General features: G+C 35.6%; 1 protein-coding gene across 1 annotated transcript in view; it reads left to right on the forward strand.

Annotated features, from left to right (window-relative positions):
- LOC116857084 (40S ribosomal protein S6-like) overlaps positions 1 to 21,011 on the forward strand; it is a 78,176-nt gene extending 57,165 nt beyond the window's left edge. Inside the window, 4 exon segments of the mRNA XM_032840917.1 lie at positions 18,904 to 18,947; positions 18,950 to 19,033; positions 19,036 to 19,341; positions 20,704 to 21,011. Coding sequence (XP_032696808.1) covers positions 18,904 to 18,947; positions 18,950 to 19,033; positions 19,036 to 19,341; positions 20,704 to 21,011 — 742 coding nt within the window.
- Positions 21,012 to 23,958: the final 2,947 nt, after the last annotated feature.

The raw sequence follows: 23,958 nt of genomic DNA on the forward strand, positions 1-23,958 counted from the left end.
AGGTTATGTTTACAACTCAGATGGTTCAAAAATTTCCAAGCTGAGAATTTAATTTACAGCCACCTAAATTAGTAGTGTCTTCCCAGAGACTAATAAGAAGTAAATACAGACATATTATGGATCAAAATAACTTCAATCCATGTAAAAAAAAAAAAAGGGGATATTAGAAAATAGCACACAGTAAAAAGTAGTTACACTCAACAATAAAGTAGGACATCATGAACAAGAACCACACAAAGAAAAGACAAGTAGAACCATAAAGACCAGATATGGATCTGTTAAATACATGTAATTTAAAAAATTGAACTAGAAAGAATTTGCAACAAGAAACTATAAATAATAGAGAAGTTGGTTGGAGAAATAACCCATGTAACTATTAGAAATAAACTGAAAACATAATTAAAATTAAGATTTTTTTAATTTAAATTTTGTTAACATACGTGAACTATAAATATTGAGTAGATTAGATTATCTTCTCACATATAATAATTATAAAATCTGGACAAAGCATTTTAAAGCCCTATTTGATTAAACTGGAGAGTAACCACAATGGGCATAAAGAAGAAATTTAACAGGTAAGATTTACAACTCTGCGGCTTTTACTTTTTTTTTTTTTTTTTTTTTTCCCTTCATGGATTGGCAGTACCTGAGGACAGAGTTCAAGGATTTCAGAACAGTAAGAAAGTCATGGAGAAATCTTAGAAGGGAATGAGCTATACAAAGGCTGAGCCCCCAAATTCCACTTATAAAATCCACCTCAACCCTTTGCTGATTGTTAAGATATGACTGTACTGGGATGACCCCTCAGAACTCAACACAAAGAGGCATCTGGAGAGTGCAAAGACTAGAAAAAGATCAGAACTGAAGGCCACTTCAGGTAATACAGAGTTTGGAATTTGAATCAAGTCACTTCAGTCCCCTTGTAGAACAACAACCACAAAATTACTTGTTAGAGAAAGTTAGTAGAATACAGAATCTCTAAAACATGTATAGTATGCCATTGAAAATCTAGATGAAGAGGGAGAAAGGATCAGTAAATTCAAAGACAAAGTAGTAGAACTTATCCAATCAGAGCAGCAACACGACAAAAGAATGAACAAAAGTAAAGATAGATAGCTCAAGGGACTTATGGGACAACATCAAGCTGACTAACACACAAATTATAGGGATCCCAGGAAGAAGAGGGAGAGAACGGGGTAGGAAATTTAATTGAAGAGATAATGATTGAAAATGTTTCAGGATTTTTTTTCCTTTAGTGCCCATGGTTCTTAGTCATGCTGCTTCAAAGACTGAAAAGATAGACCAGACAAAGAGCGGTGCACAGCAAAGAAAAGTTTATTGAGAGATAGTACAAAGCTTCCAAAGAGAAAGGGGACCCTGGAGGGTTTCCGTTTTGGTGTTTGAATCTAGGGGTTTTTATGGATCTCTTGGCAGGCTAATATAACCTGATTAACCATAGGCCTGCTGTCCAATCAGGTTTTTGTCCACATGTTCATCTACCTATCAGATAATTGTTCATGTGGGAAAGGGTGTAGGGCTCCTTCCAACGTGGTATAGAATAATCCTCTTAGGACAAGGGCCTCTTGCCCCTGCCTGCCTTTCTTCAGATTATCCTCCATTAAAAACATCTGCTATCTCGGGAAGGAAACAGATGAGGGACCACTTTCTAACTCATTCCATGAGGTCAGCTTTCCTCGGCACTGAAGCCAAACAAAGGTAGCACAAAAAATAAAACTACAGACTCCTAACTCATCTCATCTGCTGTTGAATCCCTCTATTATATTTTTTGGTTCAGTTATTGCATTCGTCAGCTCTGTGACTTCTGTTTGTTACTTCCTTGTATTTTCTGTTTTTTTCTTTTTTTTTTTTTTTTTTTAATGCTTGCCTTGTTCGTGAATTGTTCTGAATTTAGTGATCATAATTTTTAACCATTTTTCAGGTAAATTTTTTATCTGTGTCAAAATTTGAGGTTTTATGTTCTTTTGTTTGGAACATATTTCTCTATTTGTTCATTTTCTTTGGTTCTCTATATTGGTTTCTAACCATTAGATAAAATAACCATGTTTCCCAGTCCTGAAGGAATGGCACCATGTAGGCGACGAAATTGCCAGTCAAACTTGCTCTAACTCTTGCTTGTCTTTTGAACCTTTATGATTGTCCAATCAGCCTTCTTTATGTGTAATGGCCCTCCACAGTTGAAGGTGTGCCAAGACCTGTCAGTGTCACAGGAGCAGAGGATCTCAGTCCACAGCTAGATTTAGCCTGACTGGAAGCCAGACCTTCAGGCAGCAGTATTTAAAGCAGGCAAATATACCTCTTCCAGGGGAAGACTGGAAGATCATCAGTACCCTGTATACTGATTCAGCTAAGAACTCTTTCTTTGTTTGCTACTGTTCCATTGAGCCTATGAATGTAAGCCCCACTGGCCACCAAAGCCAGGTATCAATTGATCTTCTCTGTGAACAGTGCCACAGTGGCTGGGGCCTCAGATATGTATACAACATCCTTTCTTAGGGACATTGGCAACCTAGGGTGAGGCAGAGAGAAATCCAGAAAGATAGAGCTTATTCCCTGAGATGTCTGGGTAGGATTATACCTGGCCCTAGGATTTGTGTTTAATTGTGTTTAATTTGTGTTCAATTAGCTTATGAGATAAGCTAATAGGACTTTTTCATAGAAAGACTGTGTGTTTCAGTCATTTGCCTCTCCCCTGTGCCCAGGGGTTGCCAGTTAAGAATATTTTTCTCCACTTGTTACAATCCCATGGAACTCAGGAGTATAAACCCCTCGAGCTGTCAGAGATAGGCAATTAAGTGGTGTCTTTGGGGGCAAACATAAAGTTTGGGGCACTTGGTACCAGTGCTCAACAGGCACCTGGAGAAAATCTTAATATCCTTAGGCATTAGGAAAATGCAAAGCAAAATCATGAGATACAGTTTCATACACACTGGAATGGCTATAGACAAATAACCAGAAAATAACAAGTGTTATGGATGTGAAAAAATTGGAGCTCTTACACACTGATGGAAATATATAATGGTTCAAACACTGTGGAAAACAGTTTGGTGCCTGCTTGGAAAGTGAAAACAGGCTGGAAGGAGAAATGAATAGTTGGAACCAACAGGATATTTAGGGCAGTGAAACTACTCTGTGTAATATTATGATGATAGAAGCACATCACATACATTTGTCAAAATCCACAAATGTGCAATACCAAGAGTGTACCCCAATGCAAACTATGAACTTGGGGTGATAAGCCTATGTCAATATAGGTTGATCAATTGTATAAAGATACTGCACTAGGGCAGGATGTTCATAGTGGGGTGAGCAACACGTGTGGGGATAGGGCATATGTGGGAACTCTCTCTCTGTGTTTTCTGCTCCATTTTGAACCTAAAACTGCTACAAAAAAATAAATCCTATTTTTAAAAGGCTAAGCATAGATTTACCATATGATCCAGTATTCTATTCCCAGATATATATCCAAAAGAAATGAAAATAGGAACTGAAACACATATCTATACACAAATATTCATAGTAGCCTTATTCTGAAGGGCCAAAGGTGTAAATTACCTAAATGCTCACCAAAGCATGAAGGAGTAAACAAATTGTGGTGTGTACATATAATGGAATATTATCAGTCAGAAAATGATGTGTGGATAACATAGTACAACATTGGTGACTTTCAAAAAATTATACTGAATGAAAGAAGCCAGACACAAAATGTCACATGATGTATGACTCCACCTGGAATGGAACGGAATGGAACATCCAGAATAAGTAAATTCATAGAGACAGAAAGCAAATTGGTGGATACTAGGGGCTGGGAAAAGGGTGAAATGGGGAATAACTACTTCATGCTTATGCAGTTTTCTTTTTGAGTGACAAAAATGTTTTAAAACTAGGTATTGCTTTTATAACATTTTGAATGTACTTAATGCCACTGAATTGTACACTGTAAAATGGTGACTTTTATCATATGCAGATTTTACATTTAAAAAAATGACTCAATTAGGGCACCTGGGTGGCTCAGTAGGTTAAAGCCTCTGCCTTCAGCTCGGGTCATGATCCCAGGGTCCTGGGATTGAGCCCCGTATCGGGCTCTCTGCTCAGGAGGGAGCCTGCTTCCTCCTCTCTCTCTCTCTCTGCCTCTCTGCCTACTTGTGATCTCTGTCCATCAAATAAATAAATAAAATCTTAAATGAATAAATAAATAACTGATCATGGGTGCACCTGGGTGGTGCAGTTGGCTAAGCATCTGACTCTTGGTTTTGGCTCAGGTTGTGATCTCAGGGTCATGAGAGCAAGCCCTGTGTCAGGTTCCACGCTCAGCTGGAGTCTGAGTCTGCTCAAGACTCTCTCTCCCTTGCCCTCTGCTCTTCCTGCTCATGCTCTCTCTCTCTCTCAAATAAATAAAGAAATCTTAAAAGAAAATAACTCATCATAGATAAGTTGGGGGAAAAAAAAGTGAGATACAACTGTTACTGATCAAATTGTAGCTTGTTAAATCAGGGAAGTTTAGAAACAGACTTGAAGATGATATGCATTTAAATGAAATCTTATACTTTATATTAAATATGGGTTGTTTAAAGGAAATATTGAAATCATGTTTCTGTTTATTCATGTAAAAAATCATAGCAAATTATTAAAATGGAGTTTATTTACAAGTAATTTATAAATGCTGTAAAACTTCCTTTGGTTTATTTGAAGATAGCCTGATTTCTGGATTAGGGTAAGAAGTTCTATAATTTTTGTGAAATCTACATTTTATAAGTAAATATTTTAAATATACCTAATATTAAGATAAATTGTAGCTCAGTTCCATGAAAACTGTATCATTCAAGTAATTTTAATATTACTAAACAAAGGGATGATAGGCATAGTGATAACAATAATCATGTGAATTTCAGAAAAATGTTTCTAATTCCCCCCTTGCTTCTTAAAGCCCAACTATGTAACTGAATAATTTACTGTATTGATACAAAACTTGATTTAGTACCAAGTTCTGTCATGTTTCCATCTATAATGTTTCCCCATACAATGATGCAATGGACATGGAAAGGTCTGACATCAGTTTATCTATCTCTAAGAATATTTTGATAATTAAATCAGCTAACTTTTTTCCTATACTACAGTTCTGACAGTAAATTAATTCAAAACAGTTTCTTCCTTTGCTAGCCCATGCTGAAATTTCCAGTAGAATACCAAACGCTCTTTCAATTTCCATGGTAAAATATTTGAATTTATATTTAATTAAATAGGGAATGGTTTGACATTCATGTGACATTAGTCAACTATTTCTTCTTATTTATAAAATAGCTCTTATTTGCTTTATATTTCCTATATTCTAACCATTCTTAATATTTTACATTATTTTTTCATCAAATCAAGGAAATTGGTGTTATTGTCCCTTTTTTACTGATAAGAAAACTGAACTCTAAAGAAGTTAATTAAGTGTGCCCATGATCATAAAAGAGGTTTTTTAGGACTTAAAATCCATGCTTTTAAGCACTGCATAATATGGTTTAATCTATCATTAGCATATATATTTGAAGATATTTTTAAAAAGATTATTCTGCCACTGAGAAGCTTTCAGTGTAGTTGGGGACATAATATTGATATCCATGTATTATTAGGTCATGGGTGACCTTATCATTGATGAGCCTTGATTTACTTATTAGTAAAATAGATTTAAATATCTTGCCTACTTCTGGGGCCTGGGTGGCTCAGTCCATTATGTATCTGCCTTTGCCTCAGGTCATGATCCTGGGGTTCTGGGATCAAACCTGCATCAGGCTCCCTGCTCAAAAGGGAGTCTGCTTCTCCCTCTCCCTCCACCACTCCCCCTGTTTGTGCTTTCTTGCTCTCGACCACTCACTCACTCACTCAATCTCTCTCCCAAATAAATAAATAAAATCTTTTAAAAAACTTGCCTGATTCATCCACAAATTTGCGTTTACCAGTTTATGATACATCACAAAATTAAAACAGTGATTTAATAGGAACCAGAAGGCCATTCTATTTAACTGAGATAAGTAATAAAATTATTCATTAAATACCTCCTGGAACCAGGGAATATGCTAACTTTAGCTTTAATCTTCAAAATAGATCATGGAATGTAAGTATTATAATACTAACTTTATAGGAACTACAAATATTAAGAGATGTTAAGTAATTTGCTCTGAGTGGAAAAATAAATGGAGATGGTGATATTAAAAGTCATGTCCATCTGGCTACGATTTCCAAGCTCCTTCCACAGGCTCCTCTCCAATCATATCAAATGTGTTTGAATCCATGTCAGTCATTACGGTGCTCTATGAGCTCAGTGATACACTGGGGATCTTAAAGCCTCAGTTTCCACATCTCTTGGCCTTAAGCTGAATCTACTGTCATTTTGTTGCAAATTAACCTGTTCGATACAATGTCCAAATTGTTTTTCTTCCACTGGTAGCAAAGCATGGATTGGAACAGTGAGATACTGAAGATGGAGAAGTCAGTTACAAGATTGTTGAAGTTATAGCAATGTGAGCTCCGGGTGGGAATGTGAGATCAGGGTTCTACTAGGAAATGACATGCAGAGTATGAGAGAAGAAATGTACAACAAATACAGCAAGATTCAGTCATGTAAGAATTTGTATGGGGAATAGAATAGAACATGTTTTTAAACTAATCCTAAACCATTTTACTTAAGTAACTAGTTTAATGGTGGGAGGTCTGAAAGAAAGTGTAGGATGAGAAGAAATCCTAGTTTCAAACATGAAGGATCATTTCTAACTTCACAAAACTCACCAGCTTGTGGGGAAGACATAGAATCAAGACAGTTAAGAGAATGTGATAATGCTACGGTTTCAGAAATGCTGCTTATGATACCATCACATCAATGAGGTCCCTATTTGGTTACCCACAGGAACTGTGACCCACACATAGGGTATGTGAGCCTACACACTTCTAATTACAGATGACTGCAACAAAGCAGACTGGGCCAATCAGCACCTGTTCCTCTTTTCAAGATTGCTTACTAAGTAATTCACAATGGTAATCAATGATGGACTGACCATTAATGAAATGTAGCTTCACCAGAGAATAGGTATAGCATGACCGTTAAGTGAAAACTGCAGGGGTCCCATAGCTGATGACTTGCTTAGAGTGAGGTAAGTTGCACACAAACACTCAGCTCCAACCCTCATGACTTGTGACTGCCCCATGAGGAGGACTCATTCTACTATGCTGGTCATCAAGGGGGCTGGATGAAGTCTCTCATGTTCTGTGAGTTTGTTGGCTGTCTGGACCCAAGGCCACTGCTTCTGGTTAAGCAGAACAGCATTGCAGACTCTTCTCATAGGTTTGCTGAAAAGCAATTATTGAGGATAAATTTATTCTCCAGGATTAAAAACTCAAAACGTTGGATCATATTTAATCATACTCTTTGGATTGCCATACATTCATCTCAGTGATTTTTAGAATTTTTCATAAATTTAGTTTCAAGGGTAGGTTATAAACTTAGTTCTTCAAGTTAAATGGGTATGGTGTCAGAATCAGGCTAGGAAATTTTGTCATACAAACTGCCAGTCTCAAACTCAAGGAAAATCACCTCTCAAATCCTCAATTCTTCAATCTGTAAAATATAAATGATACAAATAACTACCCTTAAAATTGTTATGTAGATCAAATGAGAAAACATTAGTCAATGCCTAGCATAATGTCTAAAATGTAATAGGCTTTTTGATTAATCTATTTTTCTTCCCATGCTTTTTCCCACTGAAACCTAGTTAAGTCATAATCTCCTTTTCTTCTATTTATAAAGCATTCCTTCCATTTTTTCCTTCTGAAGCTCTCGTATTTCTTCTTTGAGGTACATAAATAAAGAACACTTTTGTGTAGTCAAAAAAAAAAATAGGAATGCAGCAGTTTAATAATTTGAATTGGACACCCAGCTATGACCCTACTAAGTTTACAGTCATGTTTAAGTCAACCTATAGGTCAATATGAGGAAAACAATGCTTTCTTCACATAGGTTCTTTGTAACCTCCCAACTATGCAAGTTTTAGCAAATGGAAAAGGGGAAGCATATGCTTATTCTCTGATTCTTAAAACACACCATCTCCATTTTCCTCATGAAAATATGTTCAGTTGTGTGACATTATAGTAGAAATGTGCTTAAAAATCCCCTACTTTGATTTCCTTCATTTTGCAAATAAGGGAAATCACAGGAATTAAGCCATTTGTTGGAACTAATATAACATTTGCTTCAGAGGTTCTAACCACTCCAGAGCTCACCTCCCCTGATGTCTAGGGTTGTGTTCTTTCCCATTGCATCATGTAACCTCTTCTTTTAGAGTCAAGGACAATGTGCCCAATATTTACGATCCAGAAATCAAGTCTATAGTGTTGGAAGATTTAAGGTAGAAGCATGTTTATTTTACATTTCTTTCCTGAAAATTGTTGGTAAACATTTCATATAAACAAAAAAGTGTATACAATCTGAATATAAAATTAAAAATGTAATAAAACAAATCCATTTAAGCACTATCAAAATTAAGGAAAACTATGTTACCAGTGTAAGTCTCCAGCCTCAAGAGCCCTTATTTGGACATGTTACATGTATAACCACTATCCTGAGTTTACAAATTTTCTTGTTTAGTTAACTGTTGGGTTCCTTGTTACATATCCTTAAGTGCCATATACTTTTATTTTATTTTTTTTTTAATTTTGCAGGAATGAAATTACACTATTTTATTTCAGATTATAATTTCTACTCAAAATTTTATATTAGAAATATATTCATATTGATACTTGCTGCTAAAATCCTTCTCTGTTGCAATGTTATAATCAATTGTATGAAAGTACAATAATTTATTTAGCTATTATTCTGTGAGTATACATTTGAGTAGTTTCCAAATGGTGCTGTTATGAATGTTGTTGCTGTACACATGCCTTTGCATGTTTCTTTGCTCATGGGTGCAAGAGTTTTTCTAGAATATATTCTTGGGGAAAAAGTTGCTGTGATGGAGGTAATGCACTTACTCAAAATGTTAACTTTGATATGCATTACTAAAAAGGATGAGTGTGTTCCTACCTATTTCCAAGTCATTTAAATTTCTTCTTTTATTAAATGCTATTTGTTCTTTTGCTCATTTTCTCTGTCATGCTTTTTGTCTTTTCCTTATGGATTTATATGCTATATACTACGTATGTATGTGTGTATATAAAAGAGAGAGGAAGAAAGAGTGAGTGTTCGTTCTTATTCCAGAGTGAAGGACAGTGTTCTAAATAGTTATAACCTAGAGGTCAAGTTCATATTGTTGGAAGGCTTCAGGGACAACATATAGTTTTGTGAATGGAGATCAATGATACCATTTTCACATATGTGATTTCATATGTGAAATAATATTGTGACTTCACACTAGACAATATACCTAATACCAAAACTTCCCAGACCTTTTGAAATTAAGTGTGGCCACATGACTTGTTTTGAGCAATGAATGACATGTAGAAACAATTTGTGTTACTTCACAGTTGAAGTTTGAAGAGCAAGTAAATGATTTGCCATCCTCCCTTACTCTTGCTGAAGGGATAATGGTTGAATGTGTCAAGGTAACCTCCTTTCTTCGGGATTTCTGAGTAAGTGCAGTGAGCAAATTCTCCAGCCAGTGCAAACTAATTATGTAAGAAATAAGCTTTGGTTGTGTTAAACTGTAAGATTTTGGAATTGAGTAATTTATGTTGAAATTTTTACTTGTTTTGTGGACCCAATAAATAGTATTTAATCAAAATTAGAAATTTTGCTTTTTTAAAGGCACCATGAAAAAAAAAATGTGAGCCACATAGTGGGAGAAAACATTGACAACATGTATGTTAGAAAGACAACTTGTATCCAGGGGATATAAATAACTCTTAGAAATACTAAGAGACGAACAACCTAAATATCTTTTTGAATTTCAAAATATTTGAGTAGATAATTGATAACAAATACACAAATGACCAATAAACACATGAAAAGATTCATAAGATTCCTAAACAGAAAATGTATATTAAAATCATAATGACATATCGCTACACACACATTAGAATGACTAAAATTAAGGAATAAAATGACCATACCTCATATTGGAAAGGATGTGGAGCAACCAGAATTCTCATAGTTGCTGGTGGGAATGTAAAATTTTATAACCACTTTAGAAGACAATTTGCAGTTTCTTAAAAAAGCTAATAATATGACCATCACCATCTCTAGGCAGATACCCAAAATAAATGAAAACGTGTACACCCAAGTACTTGTATGTAAATGCTCATAGTGGCTTTCTTTATATTAGCCTAACTGGAAACAACTTAAATCTCTATCAACAAATGAATGGATAAACAGACTGTATTATATCCATACAGCAGAAATATTACTAAGCAATATGAAGTATAAAGCTAGTGATACATGCAACAGCATAGATGGATTTGACAATCATTTTACTGGGGCACCTAGATGGCTCAGTAGGTTAAGCCTCTGGCTTCCACTCAGGTCATGATCTCAGGGTCCTGGGATCCAGCCCTGCATCAGGCTTTCTGCTCAGCAGGTAGCCTGCTTCTGCCTCTTTTTTTTTGCATCAAATAAATAAATAAATAAATCTTTAAAAATAAATCATTATACTGTAATGAAAGAAACCAGACCAATGAACAATATCTGTTCAGTGATACTGTTTATAATATCTAAAAGTAACTTATAGTAATTTATAGTGACACAAAGTACATCTATGGTTTCCTGAGTATGAAAGGGAATGCTGGTTACAAAGAGGCATGGAAACTTTTAGCAACCATTGAAATGCTTGCTATTTTTATTGTGATGATTGATCTATGGTTATACAAATTTGTCAAAGCTTATGTATGTTCAATTTATTGTACTTTAGCTATATCTGAACTTACTAAAACTGAAACATAATATTTAAAAATGGCTTATCAAGTTTAGGATATTGTATGGAATTTCTTTGAATATTTAAATAAATCTGAAAAAATTTTTTAAAGATTTTATTTATTTGTCAGAGAGAGAGAGAGCACACAAGTAGGCAGAGTGGCAGGCAGAGGTGGAGAGAGAAGCAGGCTCCCCACCGAGCAAGGAGCCCGATGTGGGACTTGATCCCAGGACCCTGGGATCATGACCTGAGCCGAAGGCAGCAGCTTAACCAACTGAGCCACCGAGGCATCCCAAATCTGAAATTTCTTAACATCATTTCTTAACAAAATCTCGGGAGACTTGAGGAGTCAAGATGGCGGAGAAGTAGCAGGCTGAGACTATATCAGGTATCAGGAGATCAGCTAGATAGCTTATCAATCCATTTGGAACATCTACAAATCCAACAGGAGACTAAAGGGAAGAACAGTAACAATCCTAGAAACAGAAAATCGACCACTTTCTAAAAGGTAGGACCGGCGGAGAAGTGAATCCAAAGCGACGAGAAGATAGACCGGGGGTGGAGGGGCCAGCTCTCAGCAAACGGTGGAGAAACAGAGCACAAAATCAGGACTTTTAAAAGTCTGCTCCATGGAGGGACATCGCTCCAGAGGCTAAACTGGGGTGAAGCCCATGTGGGGTCAGCATGGCCCCAGGTCCCTCGGGATCACAGAAAGATCGGGGGTGTCTGAGTGTCACAGAGCTTGCAGGTATTAGAGCAGGGAAGACAGCTACAGAGACAGAGCCGAGGAGTGAGATCTCAGCTCGGGGTTACCTTGAACCAGTCGCAGGCTGGGTGAACTTGGAGCGCAGCCGGAGGCCAGGGACATGGGAGAGATTGAGCACTTTTCTCTGAGGGCACACTGAGGAGTGGGGCCCCGAGCTCTCGGCTCCTCCAGGCCGGAGATTGGGAGGCCGCCATTTTCATTCCCGTCCTCCGGACCTCTACAGGAAGCGTTCAGGGAACAAAGCTCCCAAAAGCGAACCCGAGCAGATTACTTAGCCCAGCCCATGGTAAGGGCAGTGCAATTCCAACTGGGGCAAAGACACTTGAGAATCACTACAACAGGCCCCTCCCCCAGAAGATCAACAATAAATCCAGCCAAGACCAAGTTCACGTACCAAGGAGAATAGCAGAATCCCAGAGAAGGAGAAAGCAAAGCATGGAATTCATGGCTTTCTCCCCATGATTCCTTAGTCTTGCAGTTAATTTAATTTTTTTTTATTTTACTTATTTTTCTTCTTCTAATTTTTTTAACTTTTTCCCTTTCCTCTTTTAAAGTCTTTTAACTAGTTTATCTTAACAATAACTTTCATAAAAAAATAATCTTTTTGAACCTTCATTATTATAGTCATATTTTATCTTTCATTGTATCTAACTTTATTTATTGTATACACATAGGGTTTTTTCTTCTAAAAAATTTGGGGTACAACTTCTTCTAATAGATCAAAATATGCCGTAAATCTAGCTCCAGGCTTGTTCTAGTCTCCAGCCTGAGCAAAATCTCTCCACTTTCTTTTTCTTAATTCTCCCAACCAACTTACTTTCTCAACTCCTTTTTTAGAAATTAAAAAAAAAATTTTTTTTTCATCTTTATACGCACATTCCATTCCTTCATTGTGTTTACCCTTATATATGTTTTTCACTCTTTAAAATTTTGGGAGTTAGCTTCTTCTAAGAGACCAAAATATTCCCAAAATTAAGTGGGTGACCCTGTTCTAGTCACCAGTCTAATATATATATATATATTTTTTTCTTTTTTATATTTTTTAAAATTTGTTTTCTTTTTTTTTCTTTTTCTTTTTTTTTTTCTGAACTTCTTTTTATCCCCTTTCTCACCCCCATGATTTGGGGTCTCTTCTGATTTGGATAAAACACATTTTCCTGGGGTCTTTGCCACCCTTTTAGTGCCTTATTTGCTCCTTCATATATTCTTATCTGAACAAAATGAAAAGGTGGAAAAACTCAACAACAACAAAAAAAAAAAAAAAAAAAAAAAAAAAAAAAAAAAAAAAAAAAAAAAAGAACAAGAGGCAATACCAAAGGCTAGGGACCTAATCAATACGGATATTGGTAATATGTCAGATCTAGAGTTCAGAATGATGATTCTCAAGGTTCTAGACGGGCTTGAAAAAGGCATGGAAGATATTAGAGAAACCCTATCTGGAGAGATAAAAGCCCTTTCTGGAGAAATAAAAGAACTAAAATCTAACCAAGTTGAAATTTAAAAAAAGCTATTAATGAGGTACAATAAAAAATGGAGGCTCTTACTGCTAGGATAAATGAGCCAGAAGAAAGAATTAGTGATATAGAAGACAAAATGACAGAGAATAAAGTAGCTGAGCAAAAGAGAGACAAATAAATACTGGACCACGAGGGGAGAATTCAAGAGATAAGTGACACCATAAGACGAAACAACATTAGAATAATTGGGATTCCAGAAGAAGAATAAAGAGAGAGGGGAGCAGAAGGTATTTGGAGAGAATTATTGGAGAGAATTTCCCTAATATGGCAAAGGCAACAAGCATCAAAATCCAGGAGGTGCAGAGAACGCCCCTCAAATCAATAAGAATAGGTCCACACCCCGTCACCTAATAGTGAAATTTACAAGTTTTAGTGACAAAGAGAAAATCCTGAAAGCAGCCCGGATAAAGAAGTCTGTAACATACAATAGTAAAAATATTAGATTGGCAGCAGACTTATCCACAGAGACCTGGCAGGACAGAAAGAGCTGGCATGATATGTTCAGAGTACTAAACGAGAAAAACATGCAGCCAAGAATACTATATCCAGCTAGGCTATCATTGAAAATAGAAGGAGAGATAAAAAGCTTCCAGGACAAACAAAAACTGAAAGAATTTGCAAACAGCAAACCAGCTCTACAGGAAATATTGAACGGGGTCCTCTAAGCAAAGAGAGAGCCTAAAAGTAGTAGATCAGAAAGGAACAGTAACAGTCACCTTACAGGCAATACAATGGCACTAAACTCATATCTCTCAATAGTTACCCTGAATGTTCATGGGCTAAATGCCACAATCAAAAGACACAGGGTATCAAAATGGATAAAAAAAAAAAAAAAACAACCCATCTATATGCCGCCTACAAGAAACGCATTTTAGACCCAAAGACACCTCCAGATTTAAAGTGAGGGGGTGGAAAATAATTTACCATGCTAATGGACATCAGAAGAAGGCTGGGGTGGCAATCCTTATATCAGATCAATTACAAACAATTATGAGAACATATTATGAATAACTCTATGGCAACAAATTTGACAATCTGGAAGAAATGGATGCATTCCTGGAGACATATACCACAACTGAACCAGGAAGAAATAGAAAACCTTAACAAACCTATAACCAGTAAGGAGATTGAAACATTTATCAAAAATCTCCAAACAAACAAAAGCCCAGGGCCAGACAGCTTCCCAGGGGAATTCTACCACACATTTTAAAAAGAATTAATTCCTCCTGAAACTGTTCCAAAAAAATAGAAATGGAAGGAAAACTTCCAAACTCATTTTATGAGGCCAGCATCACCTTGATCCCAAAATCAGACAAGGATCCCATCAAAAAAGAGAATTACAGACTAATATCCTTGATGAACACAGATGTAAAAATTCTCAGCAAAATACTAGCCAATAGGATCCAACTGTACATTAAAAAGTTTATTCACCACAACCAAGTGGGATTTATTCCAGGGCTGCAAGTTTGGTTCAACATCCACAAATCAATCAATGTGATTCAATACATTAATAAAAGAAAGAACAAGAACCATATGATACTCTCAATAGATGCTGAAAAAGCAATTGACAAAGTACAGCATCCCTTCCTGATCAAAACTCTTCAAAGTTTAGGGATAGAGGGCACATACCTCAATATCATCAAAGCCATCTATGAAAAACCCACCACAAATATCATTCTCAATGGAGAAAAACTGAAAGCTTTTCTGCTAATGTCAGGAGCATGGCAGGGATGTCCATTATCACCACTGCTATTTTACATAGTACTAGAAGTCCGAGCTTCAGCAATCAGACAACAAAAGGAAATTAAAGGCATCCAAATCAGCAAAGAAGAAGTCAAACTATCACTTTTTGCAGATAATATGATACTATATGTGGAAAACCCAAAAGGCTCCACCCCAAAACTGCTAGAACTTGTACAGGGATTCAGTAAAGTGTCAGGATATAAAATCAATGCAAAGAAATCAGTTGTGTTTCTCTACACCAACAAGACAGAAGAAAAAGAAATTAAGGGGTCAATCCCACTTACAGTTGCACCCAAAATCATAAGATACCTAGGAATAAGCCTAACCAAAGAGGCAAAGAATCTTTACTCAGAAAACTATAAAGTACTCATGAAAGAAATTGAGGAAGACACAAGGAAATGGAAAAATGTTCCATGCTCCTGGGTTGGAAGAACAAATATTGTGAAAAATGTCTATGCTACCTAAAGCAATCTACACATTTAATGCAATTCCTATCAAAATCCCATCCTTTTTTTTTTTTTCAAAGAAATGGAACAAATAATCCTAAAATTTATATGGAACCAGAAAAGACCTTGAATAGTCAAAGGAATATTGAAAAAGAAAGCCAAAGTTGGTGACATCACAATTCCGGACTTCAAGCTCTATTACAAAGCTGTCATCATCAAGACAGCATGGTACTGGCACAAAAACAGACACATAGATCAATGGAACAGAATAGAGAGCCCAGAAATAGACCCTCAACTCTATGGTCAACTAATCTTCGACAAAGCAGGAAAGAATATCCAATGGAAAAAAGACAGCCTCTTCAACAAATGGTGTTGGGAAAATTGGACAGCCACATGCAGAAAAACAAAATTGGACCATCCTTACACCACAAACGAAAATAGACTCAAAATGGATGAAGGACCTCAATGTGAGAAAGCAATCCATCAAAATCCTTGAGGAGAACACAGGTAGCAATCTCTTTGACCTCAGCCACAGCAACTTCTTCTTAGGAACATTGCCAAAGGCAATGGAAGCAAGGGTAAAAATGAACTATTGGGATTTCATCAAGATCAAAAGCTTTTGCACAGCAAAGGAAACAGTTAACAAAACCAAAAGACAACTGACAGAATGGGAGAAGATATTTGCAAATGAAATATCAGATAAAGGGCTCGTATCCAAAATCTATAAAGAGCTTAGCAAACTCAACACCCAAAGAACAAATAATCCAATCAAGACATGGGCAGAGGACATGAACAGACATTTCTGCAAAGAAGACATCCAGATGGCCAACAGACACATGAAAAAGTGCTCCACATCACTCGGCATCAGGGAAATACAAATCAAAACCACAATCAGATACCATCTCACACCAGTCAGAATGGCTAAAATTAACAACTCAGGAAATGACAGATGCTGATGAAGATGCGGAGAAAGGGGAACCCTCCTACACTGTTGGTGGGAATGCAAGCTGGTGCAACCACTCTGCAAAACAGCATGGAGTTTCCTCAAAAAGTTGAAAATAGAACTACCCTATGACCGAGCAATTGTACTACTGGGTATTTACCCAAAAGATACAAACGTAGTGATCTTAAGGGGCATGAGCACCTGAATGTTTATAGCAGCAATGTCCACAATAGCCAAACTATGGAAAGAACCTAGATGTCCATCAACAGACGAATGGATAAAGAAGATGTGGTATATATACACAATGGAATACTAGCAGCCATCAAAAGAAATGAAATCTTGCCATTTGCGATGACGTGGATGGAACTAGAGGGTATCATGCTTAGCAAAATAAGTCATTCAGAGAAAGACAACTATCATATGATCTCCCTGATATGAGGAAGTGGAGATGCAACATGGGGGGCTTGTGGGGTAGGAAAAGAATAAATGAAACAAGATGGGATTGGGAGGGAGACAAACCATAAGTGACTCTTAATCTCGCAGAACAAACTGAGGGTTGCTGGGGGGAGGGGGGCCGGGGGTGGTTATGGACATTGGGGTGGGTATGTGCTATGGTGAGTGCTGTGAAGTGTGTAAACCTGGAGATTTGCAGACCTGTACCCCTGGGGATAATAATACATTATATGTTTATAAAAAATAAAAATAATAATAAAAAAAACTGGGGAGATATTAATTCTCCCTATCCTTACCCATTTTATGTCTCTTCTTCTTCAATGTCTTTTAGAATTTTTATAATTTTCTAAAGAAATTATTGCACACATTTGTTAAATTTTTTACATCAAATTCTTCCCATTATAAATTATATGCTTTATTTAAATTTATTCTTCTTTGCATTTGTTATTGGCATACATGGAATGCAGCCAACTTGTATATATGAATAGTATAGCTGTTTACTTAGATAAAAATAGCTATTACTGCAACTCTTTGTGTTTTCTTTTGGCTTTTCTACATGATCCATCTTATCAGAAAATAATGACATCTTTATGTCCTTTGCCTTCTAATTCTTATAGACTTTTTTTTTTCTTTTTTATTGTACAGACTAGTGCCTCTGGTACAATATGGATGGACATGTTATAGGCATCACTGTGTGTTATTCATTATTACGAGAATAGTTTAAATGTTTCACTATTGAGAATAATTTCTCATATAGTCTTTGATAATAAACTTTATCAAGAAAGGTCTTTAATGTTTATATAGGCATTTGTTGTGTTGTATTTTCATCATGAATAGTTGTAAAATTTTATCTAATATTACCTTCTGCACTAATTCATATAATTACACAGGTTTTCCCCTTTTTTCTATTATATGATAAGTGACCATGTATTTTAATATCCATAGAAATTTGCCTTTTTTGAATAAGCCATATTGATCATAATGTCTTATATTTTAAGACACTGTATACTGAAATATAGATAAGATAGTAAATGATATGTTATGTGTATTTTGCCACAATCAAAAAAAAATATTATGGTTAAAATTTGTATCTCCTGCTTGAACATGTTATAAGCCTTCCCTGTAAAAATACCTATTCCTGATATATTTTTATAGAAATCATTTTATTTAGCAATAGTATAACTTATAATTTCAATATATTCTTGACTAATTTTGGTCCTTGATATTTTTTTGTAAAATTGTTGATTTCTCCTGTTTTTAATTTTTTGCACAATTTTTTTTTTATAAATCTATCTTTTTCTTTAAACGGTGACATCCTTAGAATATGTGCTGCTAAAAAAGCACTAAAGATTGATAGTTTTCAATTTCTAATACTGCTTATCTCTGTTTATCTTTATTTTTGAACAATTCTGCCAGAGTTTTGTAAGTTTCTTTTAAGAACCAGCTTTGAATTTCCTGAATGTATTTAATACTTATTTTCAATTTCTTTATTTTCTCTTTGTTTCTACTTTCTTATTCCTGATGTGTTATTTTTCCCATTTTTTTAAATTCAATTTTCCCTGCATTGATTTCCAGTCTTTCTTTTATCTCAATATAAGTTCTGAAATGTCAAAATCCTAAAGTTAGAGGTATACTTTCAAGCTCAAAAATTTTTCAGATATCCATAGTAAGTTATTGTCCGGTGTGTTTTGAGATTTCCAAACACATACAGAAAATTCAATTTACACTTTGTTATCTAAGAATATAATCTATTTCTAAAACGTATCTTTTTTTTTCTTTCTTTCTTCTTTTACAGAGGGGGATTAGGGCAGAGGGAGAGGGAGAGAAAGAATCTCAAGCAGACTCCCTGCAAAACATGGCACACAACATGGCATTCCAACCCATGTACCTGAGATCAAGACCTGAACTGAAACTAATAGTTGCAGGCTTAACCAACTGAACCACACAGGTGCCCCGTTACAAAGGCTTTAAATTTGTGCAGAATTGTCATAAATCTTGGAAAGCTGTCAATTGCATCTAGTTTAAATTGTTTTTGGAAAATGAGGTATATTTTTTATGAACAAAGGTAGTTAAAATCTTCAGCTCTGATGGTAAATATATTTACAGCTTTTTTTTTGTGGTGCCTCTGGGGAAGTAGGCTGCTTCAGGATGAAACTGACATCTCTTTCCCAGCTAATGGTTGCAGAAACTCATTGAAGTGGGTGATAAACACAAACTTCGTACCTTTTATGAGAAGCCTATGGCCACAGAAGTTGCTGCTGATGTTCTGGGTGGAAGGGTTATGTGGTCCTAATCAATGGTGGTGATGACAAACAAGTCTTCCCCATGAGGCAGGATGTCTTGACCCATGGCCCTGTTGTCCTGCTGCTGACTAGGGTGCGTTCCTGCTATAGACCAAGGAGGACTGAAGAGAGAAAGTACAAATATGTTCAGGGTTGCATGGTGGATGCCAATCTCAGAGTTCTCAACATGGTCATTGTGAAAAAAGGGGGGAAGGATATACCTGGACTTACTGATACTACTGTGCCTCATCACTTGGGGCCCAAAATAGCCAGCAGAATCTGCAAACTTTTCAGTCTCTCTCTCTTTCTCTCTCTCTTTTTTTTAATTTTTATTTATTTTTAAAATTTATTTTCAGTGTTCCAGAATTCATTGTTTATGTACCACACCCAGTGCTCCATGCAATATGTGCCCTCCTTAATACCCACCACTAGGCTCACCCAAACCCCCAAGCCCCTCCTCTCCAAAACCCTCAGATTGTTTTTCAGAGTCCACAGTCTCTCATGGTTCACCTCCCCCTACAATTTCCCCCAACTCCCTTCTCCTCTCCATCTCCCCATGTCCTCCAAGTTATTTCTTATGCTCCACAAATAAGTGAAACCATATGATAATTGACTTTCTCTGCTTGACTTATTTCACTCAGCATAATCTCTTCCAGTCCCATCCATGTTGAAACAAAAGTTGGGTATTCATCCTTTCTGATGGAGGCATAATACTCTGTAGTATATATAGACCACATCTTCCTTATCCATTCATCCGTTGAAGGGCATCTTGGTTCTTTCCACAGTGTGGCGACTGTGGCCATTGCTGCTATGAACACTGGGGTACAGATGACCCTTCTTTTCACTACATTTGTATCTTTAGGGTAAATACCCAGTAGTGTAATTGCAGGGTCATAGGGAAGCTCTGTTTTTAATTTCTTGAGGAATCTCCATACTGTTCTCCAAAGTGGCTGCCATCAAAAGTGTAAGGGAGTTCCCCTTTCTCCACATCCTCTCCAACACACGCTGTTTCCTGTTTTGTTGATTTTGGCCATTCTAATTGGTGTAAGGTGGTATCTCAATGTGGTTTTGATTTGAATCTCCCTGATGGCTAGTGATGATCAACATTTTTTTCATGTGTCTGTTAGCCATTTGTATGTTTTCATTGGAGAAGTGTCTGTTCATATCTTCTGGCCATTTTTTGGACATGGTTAATTGTTTTGTGTGTGTTGAGTTTCAGGAGTTCTTTATAGATCCTGGATATCAGCCTTTTGTCTGTACTGTCATTTGCAAATATCTTCTCCCATTCTGTGGGTTGCCTCTTTGTTTTGTTGACTGTTTCCTTTGCTGTACAGAAGCTTTTGATCTTGATGAAGTCCCAAAAATTCATCTTCACTTTTGTTTCCTTTCAAGACATATCTTGAAAGAAGTTGCTGTGGCTGATGATGAAGAGGTTACTGCCTATGTTCTCCTCTAGGATTCTGATGGATTCCTGCCTCACATTGAGGTCTTTTATCCATTTTCAGTTTATCTTTGTGTATGGTGTAAGAGAATGGTCGAGTTTCATTCTTCTACACATAGCTGTCCAATTTTCCCAGCACCATTTATTGAAGAGACTTTTTTTCACTGTATATTTTTTCCTGCTTTATTGAAGATTATTTGACCATAGAGTTGAGGGTCCACATCTAAAGAAGATGATGTCCACAAGTTTGTTGTGAGAAAGCCCCTAAACAAAGATTACAAGAAACCTAGAACCAAAGTGCCCATGATTCAGCATCTTGTTATTCCATGTGTCTTCCAACACAGATGTCGGCGTATTCCTTTGAAGAAACAACAAATTAAGAAAAATAAGGAAGAGGCTGCAGATTATGCTAAATTTTTGGCCAAGAAAATGAAGGAGGCCAAAGTAAAATGCCAGGAACAGATTGCCAACAGACAGAGGCTGTCTTCTGTGAGAACTACCTCTAAGTCAGAGTCCAGTTAAAAATGAGTTTTTCTAATAGTGACAAATAAGATCAGATATCAAAATAAATAAATAAATAAATTTACTTTTTCCTATTTTTTTTTCATATTGAGGCTATATTACCAAATGTACAAAAGTTTAGAATTGCAATAACATTTTTATTATAAGTTGATGATCATCTTTATTTCTTAGTGATGTCAATTCTTTGTTTTTTATTGGTAAACTTCTACAGCTATACTATGTTCAAGTAGTTAATACTTGTATATAACTTCGCTCAACATTCCTCTTAATTTTGGGGTTTATTTTGCATATGTCACTGTAATTATTTGGCTTTGTTTGCCTTTTTGAGTCACACTAATATCTATTTTCCTTCTAACATTTAATATGCATACTAATATGTTGAAATATGAATTCATATGTACACTTCCTTTCTTTTTATTTCAAATTTTCATGATTCCATTTCTTGTATTCTGCTAATTTGTAAATTATGAGCTGTAATTCATTTTAACAATTATATGTGGTTCATCAAATTCTGAAGTTAATCACCACCTTTATTTTTTTCCCTAAACAATAGAAGGTTCTTAAAAGAAAACCAGTTATTCCCTTCTTGTATCACATATTATTATGTATATGGACTCTATCATTTCTTTTCTAATATAAGTAATTTAATAAATTTATATGTTCTTTTGTTTATTATGTTTAAGAACATTTGGAAGACTCTCTTCAGCTTTCATTCCTTCTTGTACTGAAAAACTGAAGTTGTTCCAAAATGAACATATTTCTTCAACATGAGATCCATTTTTCTGACTATGCTTATTGCAGTGAAGGTAATGTCAAACTCAGATTTTGATTTCTCTGTAAATGTGGGTTTTTTTCGTTTTTTTTAATTTATTTTTTATTTTTTTGTAAACATATAATGTATTATTAGCCCCAGGGTTTGTTGTTTTTGTTTTTGTTTTTATTTTTTTACATTCAATCTTGAAATATAGTTTCACTGCCTATGAAATTCTAAATTAAGATATTGCTTTATGTTGAATTAGATTATTCCACTCCCTTTGAGTTCCACAGCTATTGTTGGTATCTTTTATTAAGCCCTAATACCAAGAACCCCATTTGTTTTGTTTTGTTTTGTTTTGTTTTGTTTTTCTGGTTCCTCTCAAAATATTTCTTATCCTTAATGTGTTCTGCCAAATTGTGATTATTGGACTTTACTATTTGAAGATCAGTGTATTTTTATCAGATTTAAACATTTCTTATGTATTTTTCCTTTTTTTTAATTTATAGAAGTTCTGTTTTTTCAAGTCAGAGTATAAATTTTGCTATTTCTTATGTCTTTGTCATAAATTAAGCTACCACCTATTTTGTAATTATTTTATTTAATAGTACATACTATAATTTTAACATGTAATCTTTGTGGATCTGTGTTTACAGTAGATTATTCTTATTAATCCACATCTGTGATTTTTTTTTAATCTTCTAGAGTTAAATTATTTTTTAATTATTTGGTCTTGTTTCCTGGGATCAGGTCTGTGTTTAAAGAGTATTCTTTCATACAAGATTTAATTTTTTTTCCCCTCAGGCACCAGGGCATAACCAAATCAGGTCAAAAAGATATTTTAGATAGTATATATAGTATAATTATGACCTTATACTACTACACATCTATAAATCATAATAAAAATGATCCTAGGAAGAGTTTTACTTCTTAGCTCTCCATTAAGAACCAAGGTCCAGACAGGCAAACTGGTGCTTTGTCTTATAGTTTCTGGTCTTCTACTGTATCCATTGCCTTATCCCATCTAAATTGCAATTTTAAAATTTTGATTATATATTATCCAATATATTTAAGTATTTTCTGACAGAAGTTGTATCTGTACTTTCAGAAATAGCAGCCATATGTAATGGTATGAATCTGCAAAGGCTGCCATAACAAAATACCTCAGACTGGGTGGCTTGAATAACATATTTATTTTTTCAAGTTCTGGAGGCTGGAAGTCCAAGTTCAAAGTATTAGAAGGTCTGGTTTCTTCTGAGGTTTGTATCTTTGGCTTAAAAATGGCCACCTTCTCAGTGTGTCCTCACATGTATTTTCCTCTGTGAGTAGGCATCGCTGGTATCTGTTCCTCTTCTCCCAAGGACACCGGGATTAGAGGCCCATCCATACAAACTCATTTAACCTGAATTCCTCTTTAAAGGCCCTGTCTCCAAATTCAAATTGGCAGTTAGGACTTAAACATATAAGTCTTGTGGAGGAGACACAATTCAGTCCATAAAAGTCATTAAAATGCTTTTTCGGGAGCCTGGGTGGCTCAGTTGTTAAAGCAACTGCCTTTGGCTCAGTTCATGATCCTGGAGTCCCAGGATCCAGTCCCACATCAGGCTCCATGCTCAGCAGGGAGTCTGCTTCTCCCTCTGACCCTTCCCCCTCACATGTTCTCTCTCTCTCGTTCTCTGTATCTCTCAAGTAAATAAATAAAATCTTTAAAAAAATGTTTTTTTAATTACAATTCCCTCAGGCCTGGATTACTTCTATTATTATTTAACCCATGTCTACTTACAAATTTAGCATGTAAATGCCTTGGCAGCTATCTCAAGTTCAATAAGATAATTTACTTTTATATTAAAAACTATTAATGAACAAGTAAATATGAATATATCATCAAATATTTACTGTCTGTTATGGACAAATGATATCTTTTTAAAAATATGAGATCTGATTTCTTTGTTATTATTACCTTAAGGAGTTTATTGATTTTTGCTTCATTGACTGTCTTGCTACCAGATGATAGTAGCCATGTGTCCTCTAATCCCAGATATAATTTATTGCTTAAATTTCAATAAGAGATTCTGAATTAGAATTTTCCAAATGAGCCTACCCTCAGACTTATAACCAGTGTTTCCAGTTGTATTTAAGTAGAAAAGATATCAATTAATACAATTTTAACTCATACACTGTACCCAAATTTGA

Source organism: Lontra canadensis, unplaced genomic scaffold (assembly GCF_010015895.1).
Source record: "Lontra canadensis isolate GAN:19392208 unplaced genomic scaffold, GSC_riverotter_1.0 scaffold117, whole genome shotgun sequence".
NCBI lineage: Eukaryota > Metazoa > Chordata > Mammalia > Carnivora > Mustelidae > Lontra > Lontra canadensis.